The sequence below is a fragment of the Nannobrachium achirus genome, assembly GCF_963921795.1.
Source record: "Nannobrachium achirus genome assembly, chromosome: 19".
Taxonomy (NCBI): domain Eukaryota; kingdom Metazoa; phylum Chordata; class Actinopteri; order Myctophiformes; family Myctophidae; genus Nannobrachium; species Nannobrachium achirus.
In genome coordinates this window covers 7,305,101-7,324,190 of record NC_137826.1, presented here as the reverse complement: position 1 = coordinate 7,324,190, position 19,090 = coordinate 7,305,101, and the positions used below count along the sequence as shown (strand labels likewise).

The 19,090-nt window shown below is 41.6% G+C and overlaps 1 protein-coding gene across 1 annotated transcript in view; it reads left to right on the top strand.

Annotated features, from left to right (window-relative positions):
* Positions 1–488: 488 nt before the first annotated feature.
* LOC308305190 (aldehyde dehydrogenase family 3 member A2-like) overlaps positions 489–19,090 on the top strand; it is a 28,298-nt gene continuing 9,696 nt past the window's right edge. The window contains exons 1-9 of the mRNA XM_080749906.1: positions 489–624; positions 2,756–2,918; positions 4,525–4,756; positions 10,817–10,902; positions 13,832–14,040; positions 14,677–14,794; positions 15,422–15,563; positions 16,567–16,733; positions 18,409–18,508. Of these exons, the coding sequence (XP_080606032.1) occupies positions 2,757–2,918; positions 4,525–4,756; positions 10,817–10,902; positions 13,832–14,040; positions 14,677–14,794; positions 15,422–15,563; positions 16,567–16,733; positions 18,409–18,508 (1,216 nt within the window). The 5' untranslated portion in view covers positions 489–624; position 2,756. The remainder of the gene's footprint in view (positions 625–2,755; positions 2,919–4,524; positions 4,757–10,816; positions 10,903–13,831; positions 14,041–14,676; positions 14,795–15,421; positions 15,564–16,566; positions 16,734–18,408; positions 18,509–19,090) is intronic.

The window sequence follows — 19,090 nt, the reverse complement described above, 5'->3', positions numbered from 1 at the left end:
GTTCCACACTGGTTGTAAACTCCCAGAGTTAAATGAACATTGATTTTACAATAGGCTATAAATTGGGGTCCCAGAGATTGAAATGCCATTACATGGGGGTCTGTAGCCAAGCGGGGGTCCCTGAAATCAAAATGTTGAAAATCATTGCTAGAGCTGTAAAAATCTTCTCTTATTAGCCTATACGAGGGTCACTGGCATATCTTGACTTTTCAAATGGAGGTCCACAGGCTAATAAGTGTCAATTCGGGGGTCCTTGTCCTTGACATGAAAACGTTTGAGAAGCGCTGGTGTAAATTCAAGTGCATTTCAGCCAAGCTGGTGAAATTGTCACTCAAGGAAGAACTTTGCTTCAATATTTAGTTCAAGGAAGAATATGCTTCAGTATTTAGTTTGCTTTGCTGTCACTCTCATCATATCAGTGCTTGTTGCAAGTCACTATAGACTAGAGCAGCCCTGCCCCTCCGGGGGAGTGACCTAACGGGCCTGTATTATCCCTGTATCGCTTCTATCTGCTGCTGTGCTGAAGGATCATTCGCCTAGCCCACCGCACTGCACGTCCTGCTGCTATTTCACTTTCGAGGCGGAAAGATCGCAACAAGGCACAAATCACAATTAAACATTAAGGTAAGAAGGAAATATAAACTAAAACATATTGTCTGGCTGCCCCGTGTTCGTCTTTCCCGCAGCTCGGTATATCGCGGGCGGGTCCAAGGTCGGTTCGCTGTGAACATTGTTATTACTGGCACTACTAGCAGATAAGGAAAGGAAATATTTGTAATAACAAGAAATAGTTTACATAATACATAACATAGATATAAGAGCTATTTAAGACCCGCAAACTTTGCTGCGATCATCTTCATGAGTTCATGCGTTGTAACGCAGTTGTTGGCAGCAAGCCTAGACAGTAGGTTATAATCCGATATTGTTGAATAGTTTCAATAACTGACACAGCATCAAAAGACGGTTTTAACTTGAGGAAGCTCGATATAGCCTATAAAAGAGGTGTCAGTTTACAGCACATTGTCTATCATATAATAGAATAATCCCACTCTCCAGTTTCTAGTGGTGCTGTGGTGGAACAAGTAGTTACTCATATTTTACAAGTAAAAGTAGCATATCAATACTGCAATGTAGACATACTATGTTACAACTTACAAATAAATGTCTGGAATTCAATATGTAGGCCTACTTGGAGTAAAGCTTAAAGTATCAAAAGTAAATTTCAAGTTTTCAAATGTGTACAAATGGTCGAAAAATGTAGGCTATATATGGCAGAAGTGGTTAATATATGTTTTGTAATAATAATCTAAGTAACTAACTTAAGTTTTCAAATAATTATGGACTGGAGTAAAAGTACAATATTTTCCTCTGAGATGCAGTGGAGTAGAAGTAAAAGTATTGAAAATTGGAAATACTCCAGTAAAGTAAAAACACCTCAGCATTTTACTTATTTAAGTAAATCTACTTAGTTACTTTACACCACTGTTGTGTTGAATGGAGAATAATGCCACTCTCCAGTTTCCATAAACCAAAGGTTCTCAAGGTGCATGGATTTCAGGGACTCTCTAGGTTCCTTTTGGGGGCAGGGGTCTAAGCCCCTTTTCGACTGCAGCTTTAGCACCACACCACACCACACTACACCACACCACACCACACCGCACCACATACAAATATCTACATTTTCCATTACACAAAAGTACCCCTATCGGTAAGAAACAAATTGACCCTTTTAACTGTGATTATAATACAATATAAATTTGTATTACAACTATCCTAAATTATAATACACTATAATGGATTATAACTGTGATTATAATACACTATAAAGTATTAATGTATTACTATGATAATTATAATACACTATAATAGATTATAACAGTGATTATAACACAATAGAATCTATTATCATGTATTACAACTATATCCTGGTGGTCTAAATGAAAAGTCAGTGAGTGATCAGTCATTATGAAGTGTTTGGCCCTGTTTGGCCTAGCTCAGACCTACTCTAGATTGGATACTTTTTAGTACCACGTTTAGTACCACTTTCACACCACTCTACCCAGGTCCTTGTAAAGGACCTGGGTAGAGTGGTGTGAAAGTGGTAAAGGACTAAACAGGGTACTAAAAAGTATCCAATCTAGAGTAGGTCTGAGCTAGGCCACACAGGGCCAAACACATCATAATGACTGATCACTCACTGGCTTTTCATTTAGACCACCAGGATATAGTTGTAATATATGATAATAGATTCTATTGTGTAATAGCCACTATTATAATCTATTATAGTGTATTATAATTATCATATATTAATACTTTAAAGTGTATTATAATCACAGTTATAATCCACTATAGTGCATTATAATTAGAATAGTTGTAATACAAATTTATATTGTATTATAATCACAGTTAAAAGGGTCAATTTGTTTCTTACCGATAGTGGTACCTTTGTGTAATGGAAAATGTAGATATTTTTATGTGGTGTGGTGGTGCGGTGTAGTGTCGTGTAGTGTGGTGCTAAAGCTGCAGTCGAAAAGGGGATTTGTGTGCAGCTGCTGGGGGGAAAAGCCTTCAATAAATCTTGAAGAATTCCTTCTAAAGTGAGTGCTGGTGTCCTTATTGCCTTAAAGTTCTATATGTTTACCCAAACCGTGCACCCTAGAATATTATACATTTGAACTACGCTGATGAGTGCTCCTCTTTCCGCTTTATTTCAAAGCAGAACCACTGCCATAAACAGTACTTTCTTCTCCTCCAGGATGTCTCAGGAGCAGCAGGCGGTGGAGCGGGCGAGGAAAGCCTTCCAGACCGGCCGCTCCAAGCCTCTGGAGTACCGCATCCGCCAGCTGAAGAACCTCCAGCGGCTGTTTGTGGAGAAGCAGAAAGAGATCGCAGATGCCGTCAAAAAAGACCTGAATAAAGTATGCGCTTACGATCGCCTCGACCTGTAAACGTTTGTCCTGCCTTCTCATTGAGGCCTTTTCCACGGGCAAAGAACCGGTTCGGGTTCTTTCTCCCGCCTATGGGATGGCAACTTTCTTGGAACCTTGGTTCGTTCTTGTGAACTGGCCGCGAACCAACTTTTACGGTTCGGAACCAACTCGGTTCTCGGTGGAAAAGCTCACCTCTGGTTCATCCATAGGCGGGAGAAACAACCCGAACCGGTTCTTTGCCGGTGGAAAAGGCCCCATTGTGAGTTCTGCTTGGGTTCTGTCTGTGGACCTTACATACACAGTTTTGTGTTTTTGAGGTGTGTCGCCCCTTTTCCCTTGCATCTCGTTCAGTCACAAGCTCTTGGTTATATAGCTCTTTATTAAACCCACAGACAAACGTAACCGACTAACCGTGCACTTTTCAGGATAGGTGCTAAACGTTGTGAATAGGCCTATAGCAGATCTACAAGCTCACAGCGCGTTGTGTTGCTGAGACGTTGTAAGCTTGTAGATCGGCTATTTTCATTACCTGTGGTCTTTGTGGGGGACCCTTATAGGTCCATTTGGTTTCATTTTATGCTCTCAAGAATCCAACGGCAACAACATATTCTACGTTTTGGGTCTGAGAGGCTAAATCTCATCAAATGGTTGCATTGGCTCAAATGGCGAATACATAATTCAGCTTGATATGACAAAGGTTGAAAACCACTGCTTTTAGATTGCAGCCCAGAGTCAGACTTTGTCAGAATGTCGGGGATGTAACATTCTGCCACCGCTAATACCAGGGACGTGCAGAGACTGTTTGAGAGGCAGGGGCTAACATTTCTAAAAGGGCCTTTTGGTGGAAATATCGAAAAAAGCAGACCTCCAAGCAGACCTCCAAGCTCACAACGCGCGTGGTGAGCTTGGAGGTTGGCTATTTTTTGGAGGTTGGCTATTTTGTGATACCACACTAAACTAAGCACAATCAAGTCAATACTGGAGGCGTGTCGTAACAGCATAGATTCCTACACAGAGAGGGCAATTCTTTCAACATAAGATGCTGCACTCAAGTTGAATGCCTCCTTCATGTATGGCAAGAAAGAGGGCATTTGCATTTCTTTCACCATAGTAAAAACTGCATTCATGGTCTGGAGAGGGCACCTTTTACAGATGGAATAAAGGGCATGGGCTCAAGCCCCCTTTGATGTCTAGTGTGCATGTGCCTGGCTAAAGGCTCTTTTCCACCGGCAGCGATAACGATGACAATAACGATTTAAAAAAGTGGGTTTTCAATTGAAGTGGATCGGCAGCATCCACCCAACACCGATAAAGACAACGATAGCCGACAACTACATCGTTAGGATCAACAACGATGTGGTTAAGATCACAGTGATATGGAACTGGGTCTCTGACAAACAGCTCGAGGTGCGCTCTGCGCGAGCTGCTGTTAATTGGCGCCTCTTCACATTGATGTCCGATAACTTTATCGGACATCAATGTGAAGGCATAATTATCGCTGTGATATTTTATGGCTATCGTCAACGTTAACGCTGCCGGTGGAAAAGGGCCTTAATACTGTACCTCCACCCCTCTCCGTCTCTCCCCTGGGCAGAGCGAGGTGGGCACCCAGCTGTACGAGACCCTGGGCCTGGAGGGGGAGATCAACCTGGCGCTGAAGAAGGTGAAGGAGTGGGCGGCGCCACGGCCCGTGGAGAAGAACCTGCTGACCATCTCGGACACGGTGTACATCCAGCCCGAGCCCCTGGGCGTGGTGCTGATCATCGGGGCCTGGAACTACCCCTGGGCCGTCACCATCCAGCCGCTCATCGGAGCCATCGCCGCTGGTACGTGACTTAGTGTGTGTGCGTAGGGCTGTCAACGATTATGACATCTTACGCGATGATTAATTGTCACACAAATAATTGCGACAACGATTTAATTGTGTTTTTGACGCTGAATCAGTGTTAATTTTGTCAGACATTTTTGATTTAGTCTTAGTCCTAGGGCGGCTTGCACCAACACGGTTTAAGCCTTAAACTGGTTTAAATCAAGGTTTATATTTTAATCAGCTTGCACCAAACCTTAAACCTAGTTTTCATTAATCAGGTTTAGTTTTAAACCATCCTTTTAATCTTCGTTTTACTTTTCATTCTAAACCTGGATTAATGTTAATCCTCTTGCACCACTACTTTAAACTTCGATTTAAACATCAATAAGGGATTAATTTTAAACTTGCTGTAGAGGTGGTTTAAATGCAAACATGCCATTGACATGAATGGGGGTCCCCCTTCTGCGAGGGAAGCCTCACAGGCAAGCTGAAGCTGCAGACAGCGTTTCACAGTTGAAAACAAAAATCTCATCATAATTGTTGTCTTCCTTGTACATTGGCTATTTTAAAATAGCAAACTATTAAATATTTACAGGGACATAACACAGTCAGTTGTCATGGAAGTGGACTTCCCAACCAATATGCAGACGTTTTAATTTTCGAAATCGCTTCATAATTGACAAAACTATCAAACTGTGGTGTATTTCTTTGCTTCCTAGTTCCTAGATAGTCGCGCATCACCGCGCCGCACCGCACCGCGCTGTAGCGAGCCGAGCGTCACCGTAGTATGACGGAGCGTTATAAAATTAAATATTTTTTGGCTGCAGGCGATCTTCTTAACATAGAAGGTGATAGGCCTGGCCACATTCTCCCCGAAGTAAATATATAAGTCACGTTAATGATATTAGGCTCAAGAGAATAGTTTATTCCAGTGTGTTTACATCGCAAATCCAAGATGGAGGACACTTAAACCATGAATTAATCGCAGGTTATAGTTTTAATCACAGGTTAAGGGTTTAATCACAGATTTGTTAAGCAATGCTTAAATTTAAGTGGTGCAACACACCTCGATTTAAAATAAATCATAGATCAACAAAACCATGATTAACCCTAAACTAAGATTTATTTAAACCCTCTTGGTGCAAGCCGCCCTTAGTCTTAAGACTAAATAATACAATTTAGTCTTAGTCCGGTTTAGTCTTCTGAAATTGTTTTAGTCTAGTCTCGTCTTAGTCGACTAAATATCAAAATCTTAGTCGACTTATATTTTTAGTTTTAGTCTTAGTCAACAAAATTAACACTGCGCTGAACACTGGAGCATATGAATAATTTCTGTTTGGCTTTGAAGTTGCACAGGGCAGATATGACCAATAACCTATAAGGAATCACTGACACTTTATTCTTTATACATTTATGGTATAAATAGCCGATCTACAAGCTCACAACGATGAGCTTGCGATCTGTTGTGAGCTTGTAGATCTGCTGTTTCCACTACTTTTTGAAAGTGTTTGAAACTATATGAACATTTCTCAGCATGGAAATGATTATGATGATTATGCAAAAAAAATTGCGATAACTTCAAATAACTGTGATCAGTCCATTATGTAATAATAGTGACAGGCCTATGTGTGTGTGCGTGCGTGTGTGTCCTTGGTTGACCGGGTTCCCGCCGGGGGTCTGAACACCAAATCTATTCGCTGATGATATCTGATCAATAAACCTCATGTGACGCGTTGTGGGCTTGTAGGTCGTCTATTTTCGCAGGATGTTCTATCATGACATGCCCAGAGTCGGGACGCAAGGGTTCCTGTGGTTGAGTTGACTCTCTGTCTGTTTAGTTTTATGTATGGGACTAAAGGTGGTTGCACACTGCACTGCGTGTTTTCGTTGCGTTTTGGAAATCCGAAATCCAGAGGCCAGGGAGAGAGAGAGGAAAGAGAGAGAGAGAGAGAGAGAGCAAGGCAGTCCGTGGCAACACTGCGGAAATCGGAAAAAACGCAGCAGTGTGCCTTAACTCTGTGTATGTTTCTGTGTCTTTTTGTGAGCGTGTGAGTAGGGGGGTAACGATACATTTTAACAACGATACGATACGCATCACGATACATGGTTGACGATACGATACATGGACAATATTGGTTTATTCATGGCGATACGATACAATTCGATTCAATGATTTAAAATCGATGTAGTAACTATTTAGCAAAGAAATTAAATCTGTGTGAAACGTGTCAATAGTGCATGTTTTTAAGGGAAATATCTATTATTATGGATGTAATTAAGTAAACACTGTGATTCTCTAGCAAATACATTACATTTCACCACATATGGACAAACCCGCGCCTTGAAATGAACACAGAGATTACACACATTTATCGATAGACCAAGAGTAGCTATATGGAATGGAAATGTAATTAAATCCCTCTTTTGAATTTTACTTATTAAATTGCTAAATACAAGGCATAAATACTTACTTTCCATACAATCAATTATTTGCATTGCAAAACGATTCGATACCGATTATCTGCATAGAAAAACGATACCTATACGATACAAAGCCAAAACAGTACAATATATGCTTTTGCATATCGATATAGTAGATCATTGCAAATTAAAATCTATTTTTCGGTTCAGTTACTATATGGTTACACCCCTATGTGTGAGTGTGTTACTGAGAGAGGGAGACTTGAGTGAATGAATGAGGGGTGAGGGGGACAGGGGTAGGTGACAGAGTGTAACGCAGTCAGCATTCACCCCTTTATCTCTTCTGGTCTTCATTCTGTTTCCAGTCGTCTTGCCTTTTGACCGGCATTGACAACCAGTTCCGTTTTATGCTATTGCATAACTATCCTCTCAGCCTATAACAGCCGGAACTGGGTCAAAGGCTAATCCATAAAGTCTTGTGCCACAGTACATTTCACTGGCGTTTATCTGGCCAGTCATTTCTTCATATTTATTGGCAAAACATTGGCTTCAGAGAAATGCCACCTGTTGGTGCGTGTGGTGTGTGTTTGTTTTGTGTGTGTGCATTTGTTCTAATTATGATGACATGGTATTTAAGTGTATGTCATGGTATTTAAATGTGTGTGAACATGTGTGTGCGCGAGCCTGGATGTGTACGTGTTTCTGAACTCTGAACTCATTGCTCCTATTAGTGATCTCTTGCTCGAAGGCCAAGGTAAACCTGTCCTTTCATTGAGCGAGTCTCACACCTTCCCTCTTGTACTAATCTAAAAAGGATTAGGCTACTAACCCAGGCCAGGCCCAAACATTCACATTGGTGAATTTGTAGATTATTAATTTCCATCTCGAAACGAGCCTTCTAACTGTGCTTGTCTATAGAGTCAATCTGGGAACCCATTCAGTAATTATTTAATTAACTTCTTTCTATTGTTTTAGAGATTCTTATTTCAGTGGTTGGGGGCATGCATACAAGTGGCTAAATATGTTATTTTACACAGAATAAGCCCATTCCCAAGATACAACGCAACCTTTCATGGTTGGATGTGACTTATGGGGGCTAGAAGTGTTACTGTAAATAGCAATAAAGAAACTGCTGACTTATTGTGTCTAAAAAGACATATTTAGCCACTTGTACGCATGCCCCCATGCGTACACATGCCCCACATTTTAACACGGTAAACACGATAAAACAATAGAACGAAGCAAATGAAAACATTTTAACACTCACTTTTTCTTTTCTCTAATTACAATCTAAAATATGAACCCTTGTTGTAAAAAAACAAAGTTGTCCTTGTAAAACTCCATTTAACAGTTTATTTTGTTGAAGTTAAAAATGTATTGAGTGTCCTTGGAGCTAGCCTCCATTTAAACCATTTTCAACCTAAACCCCCCTTTTTTGTTCTAAAATAGCAGATATAATTATAATCTCAAAACATGTCACAGTGCAACTTGTTGAGAGCTTGGAGACTGGCTATATAGTGCAACAAAGTATACAGGGAGTGGGTGGTTGTCAATCTTGCAAATTAGATCCACCTCATCTCAGCATACACAGTATATTTATTTAAGGCTTGATTTGAATGAAATTATAATAATGAATGCTTGTGTGAGGTGAGGTAAGGCAAGGCAAGGCCACTGTCTAAATATGCTGTAGACTAGAGTGTGCGTGTGTCTGTTTACTGTGGCCTGGACTTTATACTATATGGTTCAAAGCTATCAGATCTGGCTTGGAGGGTTATTCAGGCTCAGTAGACCAGAAGTCATCTTACTTAATTCACAGCTGCACAACGATATAGTCCACTTGCCAGAATGTGAACCCTGGCATATTGAGTACACCAAGGTTTTATGTTATAAATGTTGAGTAAGGGTCCCCAGCATGTAGAAACTGCCGGATGCTAACTTGCATATGTTGAGCAATTTTCATAATTTGCATAATTAGCTTTAATTATAGTAACCTATAATAATGGAAAATATGTCAAAAACTGATTGGCCGATTTGAACAATATTGGAGTGGTTTTGGGGGTTATTGAGGATGCTGAATCCATTTCTGACATTTTATAAATTCAAAATGGCCGTTTTAAACCGGAAATGGCCCTATACCAACTTAAATTGGGATGATTTTGATACTTTTTTTGTTGATTTTGATAATTAATTAAATTATAAATGTGGTTATTTATATGCTTATACATTATCTGCATTTCAAAAGCAAAATATAGACAATCCACACTAATTATTAGAACAATGACTTCCACAATAGCCTATCAAAAATAGTCACATCATCATTTGGAAAATCAACAAAAAAGTATCAAAATCATCCCAATTTAAGTTGGTATATGGCCATTTCCGGTTTAAAACGGCCATTTTAAATTTAGAAAATGTCAGAAATGGATTCAGCATCCTCAATAACCCCCAAAACCACTCCAATATTGTTCAAATCGGCCAATCAGTTTTTGACATATTTTCCATTATTATAGGTGACTATGCTAATTAAAGCTAATTATGCAAATTGTGAAAATTGCTCAACATATGCAAGTTAGCATCCGGCAGTTTCTACATGCTGGGGACCCTTACTCAACATTTATAACATAAAACCTTGGTGTACTCAACATGTCCGGGTTCACAATGGGGCTCTATGGGCTGGCAAGTAGACTAATAGCAAAAATAAAAATAAATAGGCCTATTATGAAAAGAGAATATGACCTATAATGATATTACTGCTGTCTGCTGTAGGTCTTGCTATGTGTTTACAACGTTAAGCTTTAAAAAGTCCCAAAGCCTCACATAGCCTTTCCTCTTGTTGTCCTGGTCTTGACTGAGTAGAACTAATTCCTCTTCCTGTCCTGGTATGATGTGATGAGGACAGCTAAACTCTATCTGCCTTTGCTAACACACAAGGGAGATAGTGTGATATTGTCTGGCTATGTAAGGCTAATGAGGACATGCCTAATGGTTATTGTGTCCAGGTTAGAACCTGGGCGCCCTCTGCTGGTGACATACAAACAGAGAGTGCAAACATTGATTGATTGATTGATTGAACTATACTATATATACTATTATTACCAAGACATTTCTTCACCAATGTGTTTGTAAAGGTGTCTTGTAACACACCTAACAAAGTTTGGGGTCCCATTCACTTCAGATATTCCAGATATCTTGTAGATAGCAGATATAGATAGCTTGTAGATAGCGGATCTACAAGCTGTGAGCTTGCTATTTTTGAAAGGTCATTAATTCTGTGAGTTAAAGAACATTTTGTGCAAGTCTTTGAATATTTTTGACCTGATTCTATATATGCCTTCTAAATCCTTCTTCTAAATCAGTGGTTCTCAAACGTTCTCATGTCAAGGACCCCCAAAATTATATGCATTTGACCACGGACCCCCATCTCAAAATATTTTGTTCAAGGGAAGCAAATATTTGAGTTACAAATGTTCGCTTTGAAAATATATACATATATATTCAAAGATTTGCAAAAATGTCTACGACTTTTCAAAAATAGCAGATCTACAAGCTTGCAGCGAGCGAGCTTGTGAGCTTGTATATCTGCTATTTTTCAATAGTTAAAGCAATAAATAACTCTAGGCCTAAATGGGTTCAATGTGTGATTTTCCTGTACCAGGTAATGCTGCTGTGGTGAAGCCTTCAGAGGTGTGCGTCCATACTTCTAAGGTCATGGCAGATCTGCTCCCCATCTACATAGACAAGGTAAGCATGGATTGTATTAAACTCTTATCATGGCATCTTCATCCTAATATCATGGCCCTCAGGGTCAACTATAAAGCCAGTGTTCACATGCTGATAAAGCAATGTGTCATTTATACACCTGTCCTGAATATTCGCTGAGGATAGCCGCAACGGGGCTGTACAATGTTAAAAAAATCACACCTAGTGTGAAGTGAGCGGTGCTATTTATGAGTTAATTTAGTTACGCCTCCCCCGAAGCTTGGCCAATGTGACCCTGGGCGTACAACAAACTTTGAGCGCTTTGTGCCAAGATGTAGGCCAGATGTAATCCAGATGTAGGCCAGATGTAGGCCAGACGTAATCCAGATGTAGGCCAGACGTAATCCAGATGTAGGCCAGATGTAATCCAGATGTAGGCCAGATGTAGGCCAGATGTAGACCAGATGTAATCCAGATGTAGGCCAGATGTAGGCCAGATGTAGGCCAGATGTAATCCAGATGTAGGCCAGATGTAATCCAGATGTAGGCGAGATGTAATCCAGATGTAGGCCAGATGTAATCCAGATGTAGGCCAGATGTAGGCCAGATGTAGGCCAGATGTAATCCAGATGTAGGCCAGATGTAGGCCAGATGTAATCCAGATGTAGGCCAGATGTAATCCAGATGTAGTCCAGATGTAGGCCAGATGTAATCCAGATGTAGGCCAGATGTAATCCAGATGTAGGCCAGATGTAGGCCAGATGTAATCCAGATGTAGGCCAGATGTAATCCAGATGTAGGCCAGATGTAGGCCAGATGTAATCCAGATGTAGGCCAGATGTAATCCAGATGTAATCCAGATGTAGGCCAGATGTAATCCAGATGTAGGCCAGATGTAGGCCAGATGTAATCCAGATGTAGGCCAGATGTAATCCAGATGTAATCCAGATGTAGGCCACGCTTTGTGTCCCGGGCAAAGCCAGATGTTGGAGCTTAGCTTCTTCCAGGAGCACCACTCAAAAATAATAAACAACATACAACATTTTATAGCTGTAAACCATATGATGGATAAGCTGCTGAAAGGGATTTTCAGCCACATATATAGCATATTCCCTCCTTTCTAAAACATACTCAATCAAAATCAAGTCTGACAGATATACAGTAAATATTTACAGTATACCTTTATTTGCACTGGGCGAGGAGAGTGATAAAAGGTTGCAGAGGGTTTCAAGTGTGCCCTGACTTGTCAACTGCCTTATCTTCCATAGTTGTTAGACAGTAAGCACAGCTAACACTTGGCGGAGTGTTAAATATTAAATATTTGACTGCAAGAATGTAACATAAATGTAAGTAAGGAGTTATTATTGGAACTGTTTGAGTGTCCCCACACATATATCTGTGTGTTGTCACTGCTGCTGTTGTAATCTACCTGCCAGTGAGGGGCCCCCACCGGGAGGAAGTGGCACCTCCGTCCTACTCCTCCCATCCCCAGCCCATAGGAGTACGTGCAGTGACAAATATTACCCTACCCACCCTGGCTTCCCTCTACTGAACACGGGCCAATTGTGTTCCTATATAGACGCTCGGCAAAGCCGGATGCACCACGGTGGATTCGAACTCCCCAGACTCTGCGGTGGTGGGCACACTGGCGTACTCGCGACCCCCCGCCGGGCCCCAATGCGAGGTTTTCACCACAGGCCACCCACAACAGCCCCATCAGAACACAATACAGTATAAATGCTATTACCCTTGAATGGAAATGACGTCCTCCTCCTCCTCCTCCTCCGAGTCACAGACTCATCAACACTAGTTGCCCACTTGCTTCTGTATAACTCTTTTTTTAACTGGGTCCACCAAAGAAATCAGGCATTAGTTTCAGAGCCATGCTGTGACATCAGTCGACAGCTCACTCACAGCTCAGGAGAGATTCTTCATGCCTGGCGCTAAAATATAAACAGGAAACAGCTGGCCGTCAAGCAACTGATCTGATTGGGTAATCACGTAGCACTCAATGCAGGCGCCAAGAGGGCCAATGGAGTTTCCTCTCAAACTGGTGGGCATTTCAAAATATATATATATATATACAATATATATATTTGACTTTGTTTTCCTGGGGGCGGTGGCCGGCCTCCTTACCCTCCAGGCTCTAATGTGACTGCATTCCCTATAGCTGCGCGCCTGGGTGGGCAGGTACCTTTTTCCACGGCGCCACCCGAGCACCCTGCTTCAATGCTTTCTTAACGTTGCCTGTGTAGCATGCCATGTCTCTAGGGATGGGCAATTAATCGGTCATCATATCGGTATTGGCCGATGTTGGCCTTAAAATGCAATATCAGTATCAAATATGAAGTGCCTACTAATGTCTCCTCTGGAGTTAGCATCCGCCTCCTTAGTAACTGAACCATGTACTGCGTATACTTCAATGTTGTTTTTGACAGCAAATTTTGATTTAGTTTTAGTCAGTCTTTTGAATAAAATGTAATTTAGTTTTAGTCATAATTTAGTCACCTGAAAAATTTTAGTCGACTAAATATCATAAGATTTTAGTTGACTAAATCTACAGTTGATTTAGTCAACTAAAATGCATTTTGGCAGGCCTTGATGACATCGTAATCGTAATGACTGATTTTACACTTGGTTGCATGCTGAAAATAGCCGATCTACAAGCTCACAACGCGTCGCAGCGCGACGCGTTGTGAGCTTGTAGATCTGCTATTTTTAGCACGCAACACCTGATAGCACTACCAAACATAAAATGATTTTCTCCTCCACTAGTCCCTCCCTAACGTTTTAGTCTAGTTTTTATTTTGTTGACGAAATTGTCAATATATTTAGTCTTAGTTTTAGTCATCACAGCTTAGTTTTTATTTAGTTTTCGTCCGGGAAAAAAAAAAACGCAGTCGACAAACATTTTTCGTCATAGTTTTAGTCGACGAAAGCAACACTGGTGTACTTGATGTGTGCGCTACAGGAGCTGTACCCGGTGGTGACGGGAGGCGTGTCAGAGACCCAGGAGCTGCTGCGGCAGCGCTTCGACCACATCTTCTACACGGGGAACTGCGCCGTGGGCCGGATCATCATGGAGGCCGCCTCCAAACACCTGACCCCCGTCACCCTGGAGCTGGGCGGGAAGAGCCCCTGTTACATCGACAAGAACTGTGACCTCAGCATAGCCTGCAGGTCTGAAACACGACTCACCACCACCATACCACTACCATGACCACTCTGTCTGTCTGTCTGTCTGTCTGTCTGTCTGTCTGTCTGTCTGTCTGTCTGTCTGTCTGCCTGCTAGGGTTGAGATCCATTAGGATTTGAATGATTTCGGTTCCTTAATGATTCCCTCTTAACGGTCCGATTCCTATATCTTAAAAAACATCCAATTTTGACTTTCATTATACATTATGATTAACACTAATTGAACAAGTTCAATCATACAGTATTGCATACATATTATTATAGTGGTTCTCAAAGTGAGGAGGTACAGGGATCGATCCTCCAAATGGACAATTACAGGTCTGTAACGCTGAGAGCTCAGAAGTATGGTGGTCCTTGAAATGAACAAGTTTAAAACCACTGACAGTGTGATAAAAACGGTTCCCGAATTGGTTCCATCATATTTGGAACGGGTTACCGAAACGGTTCCAAATATGATGGAACCGTTCTTTCTTTCTTTCTTTCTTTCTTTCTTTCTTTCTTTCTTTCTTTCTTTCCTCCTTTCTTTCTCCCCTCCTTCCCTCTCTCTCTCTAATATTTATTGCATTGTGCCTCCTCCCTGGTGTCCACCCCTGTCCTGTCCTGTCCTGTGCTGTGCTGCAGGCGTGTGACCTGGGGGAAGTACTCTAACTGTGGTCAGACATGCATCGCCCCAGACTACATCCTGTGTGAGGCCAGCATCCAGGACCGTGTCATAGAGGAGGTGCAGAAGTCCATCAAGGTAACTGCACTCAGCCAGGGTTCCTGCAACGTGTTTCAACACCTCTCGGGTTCAGCTCCTTCCTGTGTTTCTGTTTCAATTCATCTCAATGTTAACGTCTCCTTCAGTTGGACGAGTGTTCTCGAAAGACTTTAAACACAGGACTCCCAGCATTCCTATTTTGAGCATGTCATAGTAGGTGAACATTTGGTGAAAACAGGCCAACATTCGACAAAAATAACCAATCTACAAGCTCACAACGCATTGTAGTGCGACACAATGTGAGCTTGCAGAATGGCTATTTTCTGCAAAGACATTTGGTGAGAGGTCACAAAGGACTGGGTTAAGTATAGAGTATAGAACACTGTTGTACTGGGTGTTTTTTTTAATAGCATTGTCTAGGAGCTCACAATGCGATGTGATGTGAGGCATTGTGAGCTTTGTACATTTCCAGGAAGCCAAAAACAGCGATTATTATCAATATGTTGACATTTTAGTGACACCCAGCTTGAAACCGGGACAAGCAAGGTCAAACCAGGACATCTGGTCGCCGTATTCGACCTACAAGCCTTTTACTTGAATGTTGTAACAGCAGAGAGGTGTGTGTAGATCAGTGGCCCTATAACAACACTCCCTCTCCCTTCCCAGGCCTTCTACACAGACGACCCTAAGACCTGCCCCGATTATGGACGCATCATCAACCAGCGCCACTTCAAGCGGGTGCTGGGACTGACTGAAGACAGCACCATCGCCGTAGGAGGAGACAATGACGAGTCAGACTGCTACATAGGTACTTACTTGACCTCATGGATGTAGATATTAGTCATAAACTAATAATCTACATATTATGTACAGGCTATAGGTTGAAGGACATGTGTGTAGTAAGTCGAATATCTCTTGAAAAACACAATTCATTTATAATTGATTTAAATCAGTCGAACAAGTTCCACAGTCCACAGACCCAAACTCAAAATCATGAGTCAGCAGTTTCTCCACTCTCTTTTAGAGAGTTGGGATAGTTTTTGTTTATTGGAACTCACTTATACATATTATATTCAAACTTGTGATTCATTGTCCAGAGTCACAAACGTAATAGGTCAAGCTTAAAAACAGGAATTATTTCCAAGTTCCTTAGTTACAGTAGTTTAAATGCCATAGCTGAGTGGTTAGTGAGAGCGCCGGGAAGCCAGAGGCCCTGGTTGTTCCAGGTTCAAGTTCAGGCCAGACAAGCAATCTGTGTCCCTGAGCAAGACTCTTAACCCCTAGTTTCCTCCATGTCATTGCCGAGTGCCGTAGAATGGCTGCTCACTTGTCCTAGGATGGGTAAATGCAGACGACAAATGTCACATATGTGCAAATATACAGTGAAAAAAAAAAAGAAAAGAAAGAAAACACAACTCAAAGAGTGCAGACACTATTCCATTCTATTCTAGGGTCTAGGTGGTTAAAGGAGAATTCCGGACGAGTGCTTTTCTTACGGTAATCTGATGTTATTACACCCATTAACGATTGGTAGAGTCGAGAAAAAGAAAAGACTCTGACTGGAGCTGGATGGGATCCAGTGACAGTTCACCTCTTTACAGCAGCGCCACAGAGTAAAACAGTTTTGGAGACATTTCCACCATTATGAAATTCATATGAATTGTCGAGCGATACAAATAAGCGATTTATCATAAAATCCCACCACCAACATCAGATTAACGTGGTAAAACGGCTACTCTGGAATTCTCCTTTAATACAGATGAGGAAAAAGGCAACTTGATGGTTTGATACAGTGTGTATTTCCCCCCCAGCTCCTACGGTTCTGCGGGACGTGAAGCCAGACGCCAAGGTGATGCAGGAGGAGATCTTCGGGCCTCTGCTCCCCATCCTGCCAGTCAGCGGACTGGACGACGCCATCAAGTACATCAACCGCGGAGAGAAACCTCTCGCCCTCTACATTTTCACACCCGATGACAAGGTATCGCACGGCACACAGAGATATACAGCATGTATGTGTGTGCTCCAGAGCATGTTCGCAGGGATTTCAAATGGAGCGCGGAGCACGTTTTGACAAAAAGTCAGAGCGCCGGCCCTCATCTCTCCTGCTCCAATTTCGTTGGGGGTATCACTCACACTGCCAGGGTGATCTCTGATAATGTCCTGCTGAAACAGAAACCACGGGCAGAGTTTTAAGCATTACAGGGCTGCAGGTGCAAAAGTGCAAAGTTTCACTTCGATTAGCTGTCCACACACAGATACACGGACCATGTGCAAAACATAGTCTCTGCCATGTCTGTGCCTCTGCCGTTGTGCACAGGTCATAATAGACCTGTAGCGCCTCCCAGTGGGGAATAGCAGTAACATACTGTGGATAGAGCAGTGGAAGTTAATTGTCACTGCCTATCTATCTGTCTCTCGCTCACTCCATCTCTCTCGCCTTCATCGCTCCAAGGTTATTATAGTAAACGAAAACTAACTAAAAAACGAAAACTAGAATGGAAAAACATTTCAGTTAACTGAAATAAAAATACAAACTAAGCTTTTTAAAAAAACGAAAACTAACTGAAATGGTATTGTGTGTTTACAAAACTAACTAAAATAAACTAAAATGATAGAGAAAATCTCCTTAGTTTTCGTCTTTTGTCTTTTGTGGAAATAAAAAACACCAGTTGGTGAGGTCAAAGAGAGAAGTTGTATGTCTCAACATTCCCACTCTCAACAATATGATGTTTTGTTGATTTTCTTTATTAACTGGGGACCCCCTGGAACCACCTCAAGGACCCCTAGAGTTCCCCAGGCCCTACCTTGTAAACCGGAGCATACATATTTTGCTAAATGCCTGTTGCCATTGGTTATGGTTTTAACTGTGTCAGCTGACCACATGTACTTCTTAAGAAGAAAAGTATGTTTTTGTTACTTCCTCAATTCTCACATATTACTGTACATTCTGTGGTAAACTATTCCACACACACACACACACACACACACACACACACACACACACACACACACACACACACACACACACACACACACACACACACACACACACACACACACACACACACACACACACGGGGTGTAGGCCGAAGCAAGTGTCAAATTGTATTTGAGGAAGTGAAACTTCCTAATTCTGTTCAGATCACAAACAATTTCTGCCAGATATACAAATTCAGTGACCAAGACATGGTCAGTGAAATGAGCTTAATAATGCATTAAACATATTATTAGCAAAGCATTTTTACAAAACAGAATATTGAATCAATATTTAGAAAAAGCGTACATAATTAGTAATAAAATAATGAATAATAATGAATAGATGAGGCCTGTCAGCAGAACCTTTAAAAGTGTGACTTGCATGATGGTGTAAATTATAAACCACACTTCACTTCACACCCTTATGAATTTCGTTGGGGGTATCACTCACACTGCCAGGGTGATCTCTGATAATGTCCTGCTGAAACAGAAACCACGGGCAGAGTTTTAAGCATTACAGGGCTGTTTATAGTCTCGCAACCGGTCATGGCCTGATATAAATCATTACAATGTCATGTTGATGTGGGGTTATGAAATATACAGTACCATCATGTTTTCACAAGCAGACAGGTCTTAATGAATGAACAGCACTCTCTTCTCTTCTCCTCTACCTGAAGGTCATAAAGCGAATGATAGAGGAGACGTCCAGTGGAGGAGTGTTGGCCAATGACTGTTTGGTTCACTACTCGGTCAGCGGTTTACCCTTCGGTGGAGTAGGTGAGTTTGCACACGTCCTAAATGTGGTGAGTCTGCCGACACACTTGAGGCTGATTTGAACTTGGCATCATGCAGCAAAAAGTGCCCATCCACACAGTTTGAGCTTGGAGATCTACGATTGTGATGGAGTATACATTAAGTGTCAGGCACTGGGTGAATGCTCCATATATACAGTATGTACTGTATAACTGTATTTAAATGTATATGCCGGTTATATAACCTGCAGTTAACCACAGCCCAAGCTGCTAGCATTAAATTGTCTGACTTGCAGGCATTATCATTGGAATGGCAGACTCTTTGCCTTCTTTGCCTGTCGTAGAATGAATTACAGAATTACTCAGCCAGTTAGTCAGTCAGTCAGTCAGTCAGCCAGTCATTGTCTCTCTCTCTCTCCCCCTTTGTTATTCTCTCTGATATCAGTTCAGAAACACCTTTATTGACATAAACTGTACATTTCTATTGTCAGTCGCTCTCATATCACATTCACCAAAGTGTTTAAAGGGGAAGACCACCCATTTTCATGTCATTAATATACCTTAGAGGAGTTGTGTGAAAAAAAAAAAAAAAAAGTTCCCCCTCTTC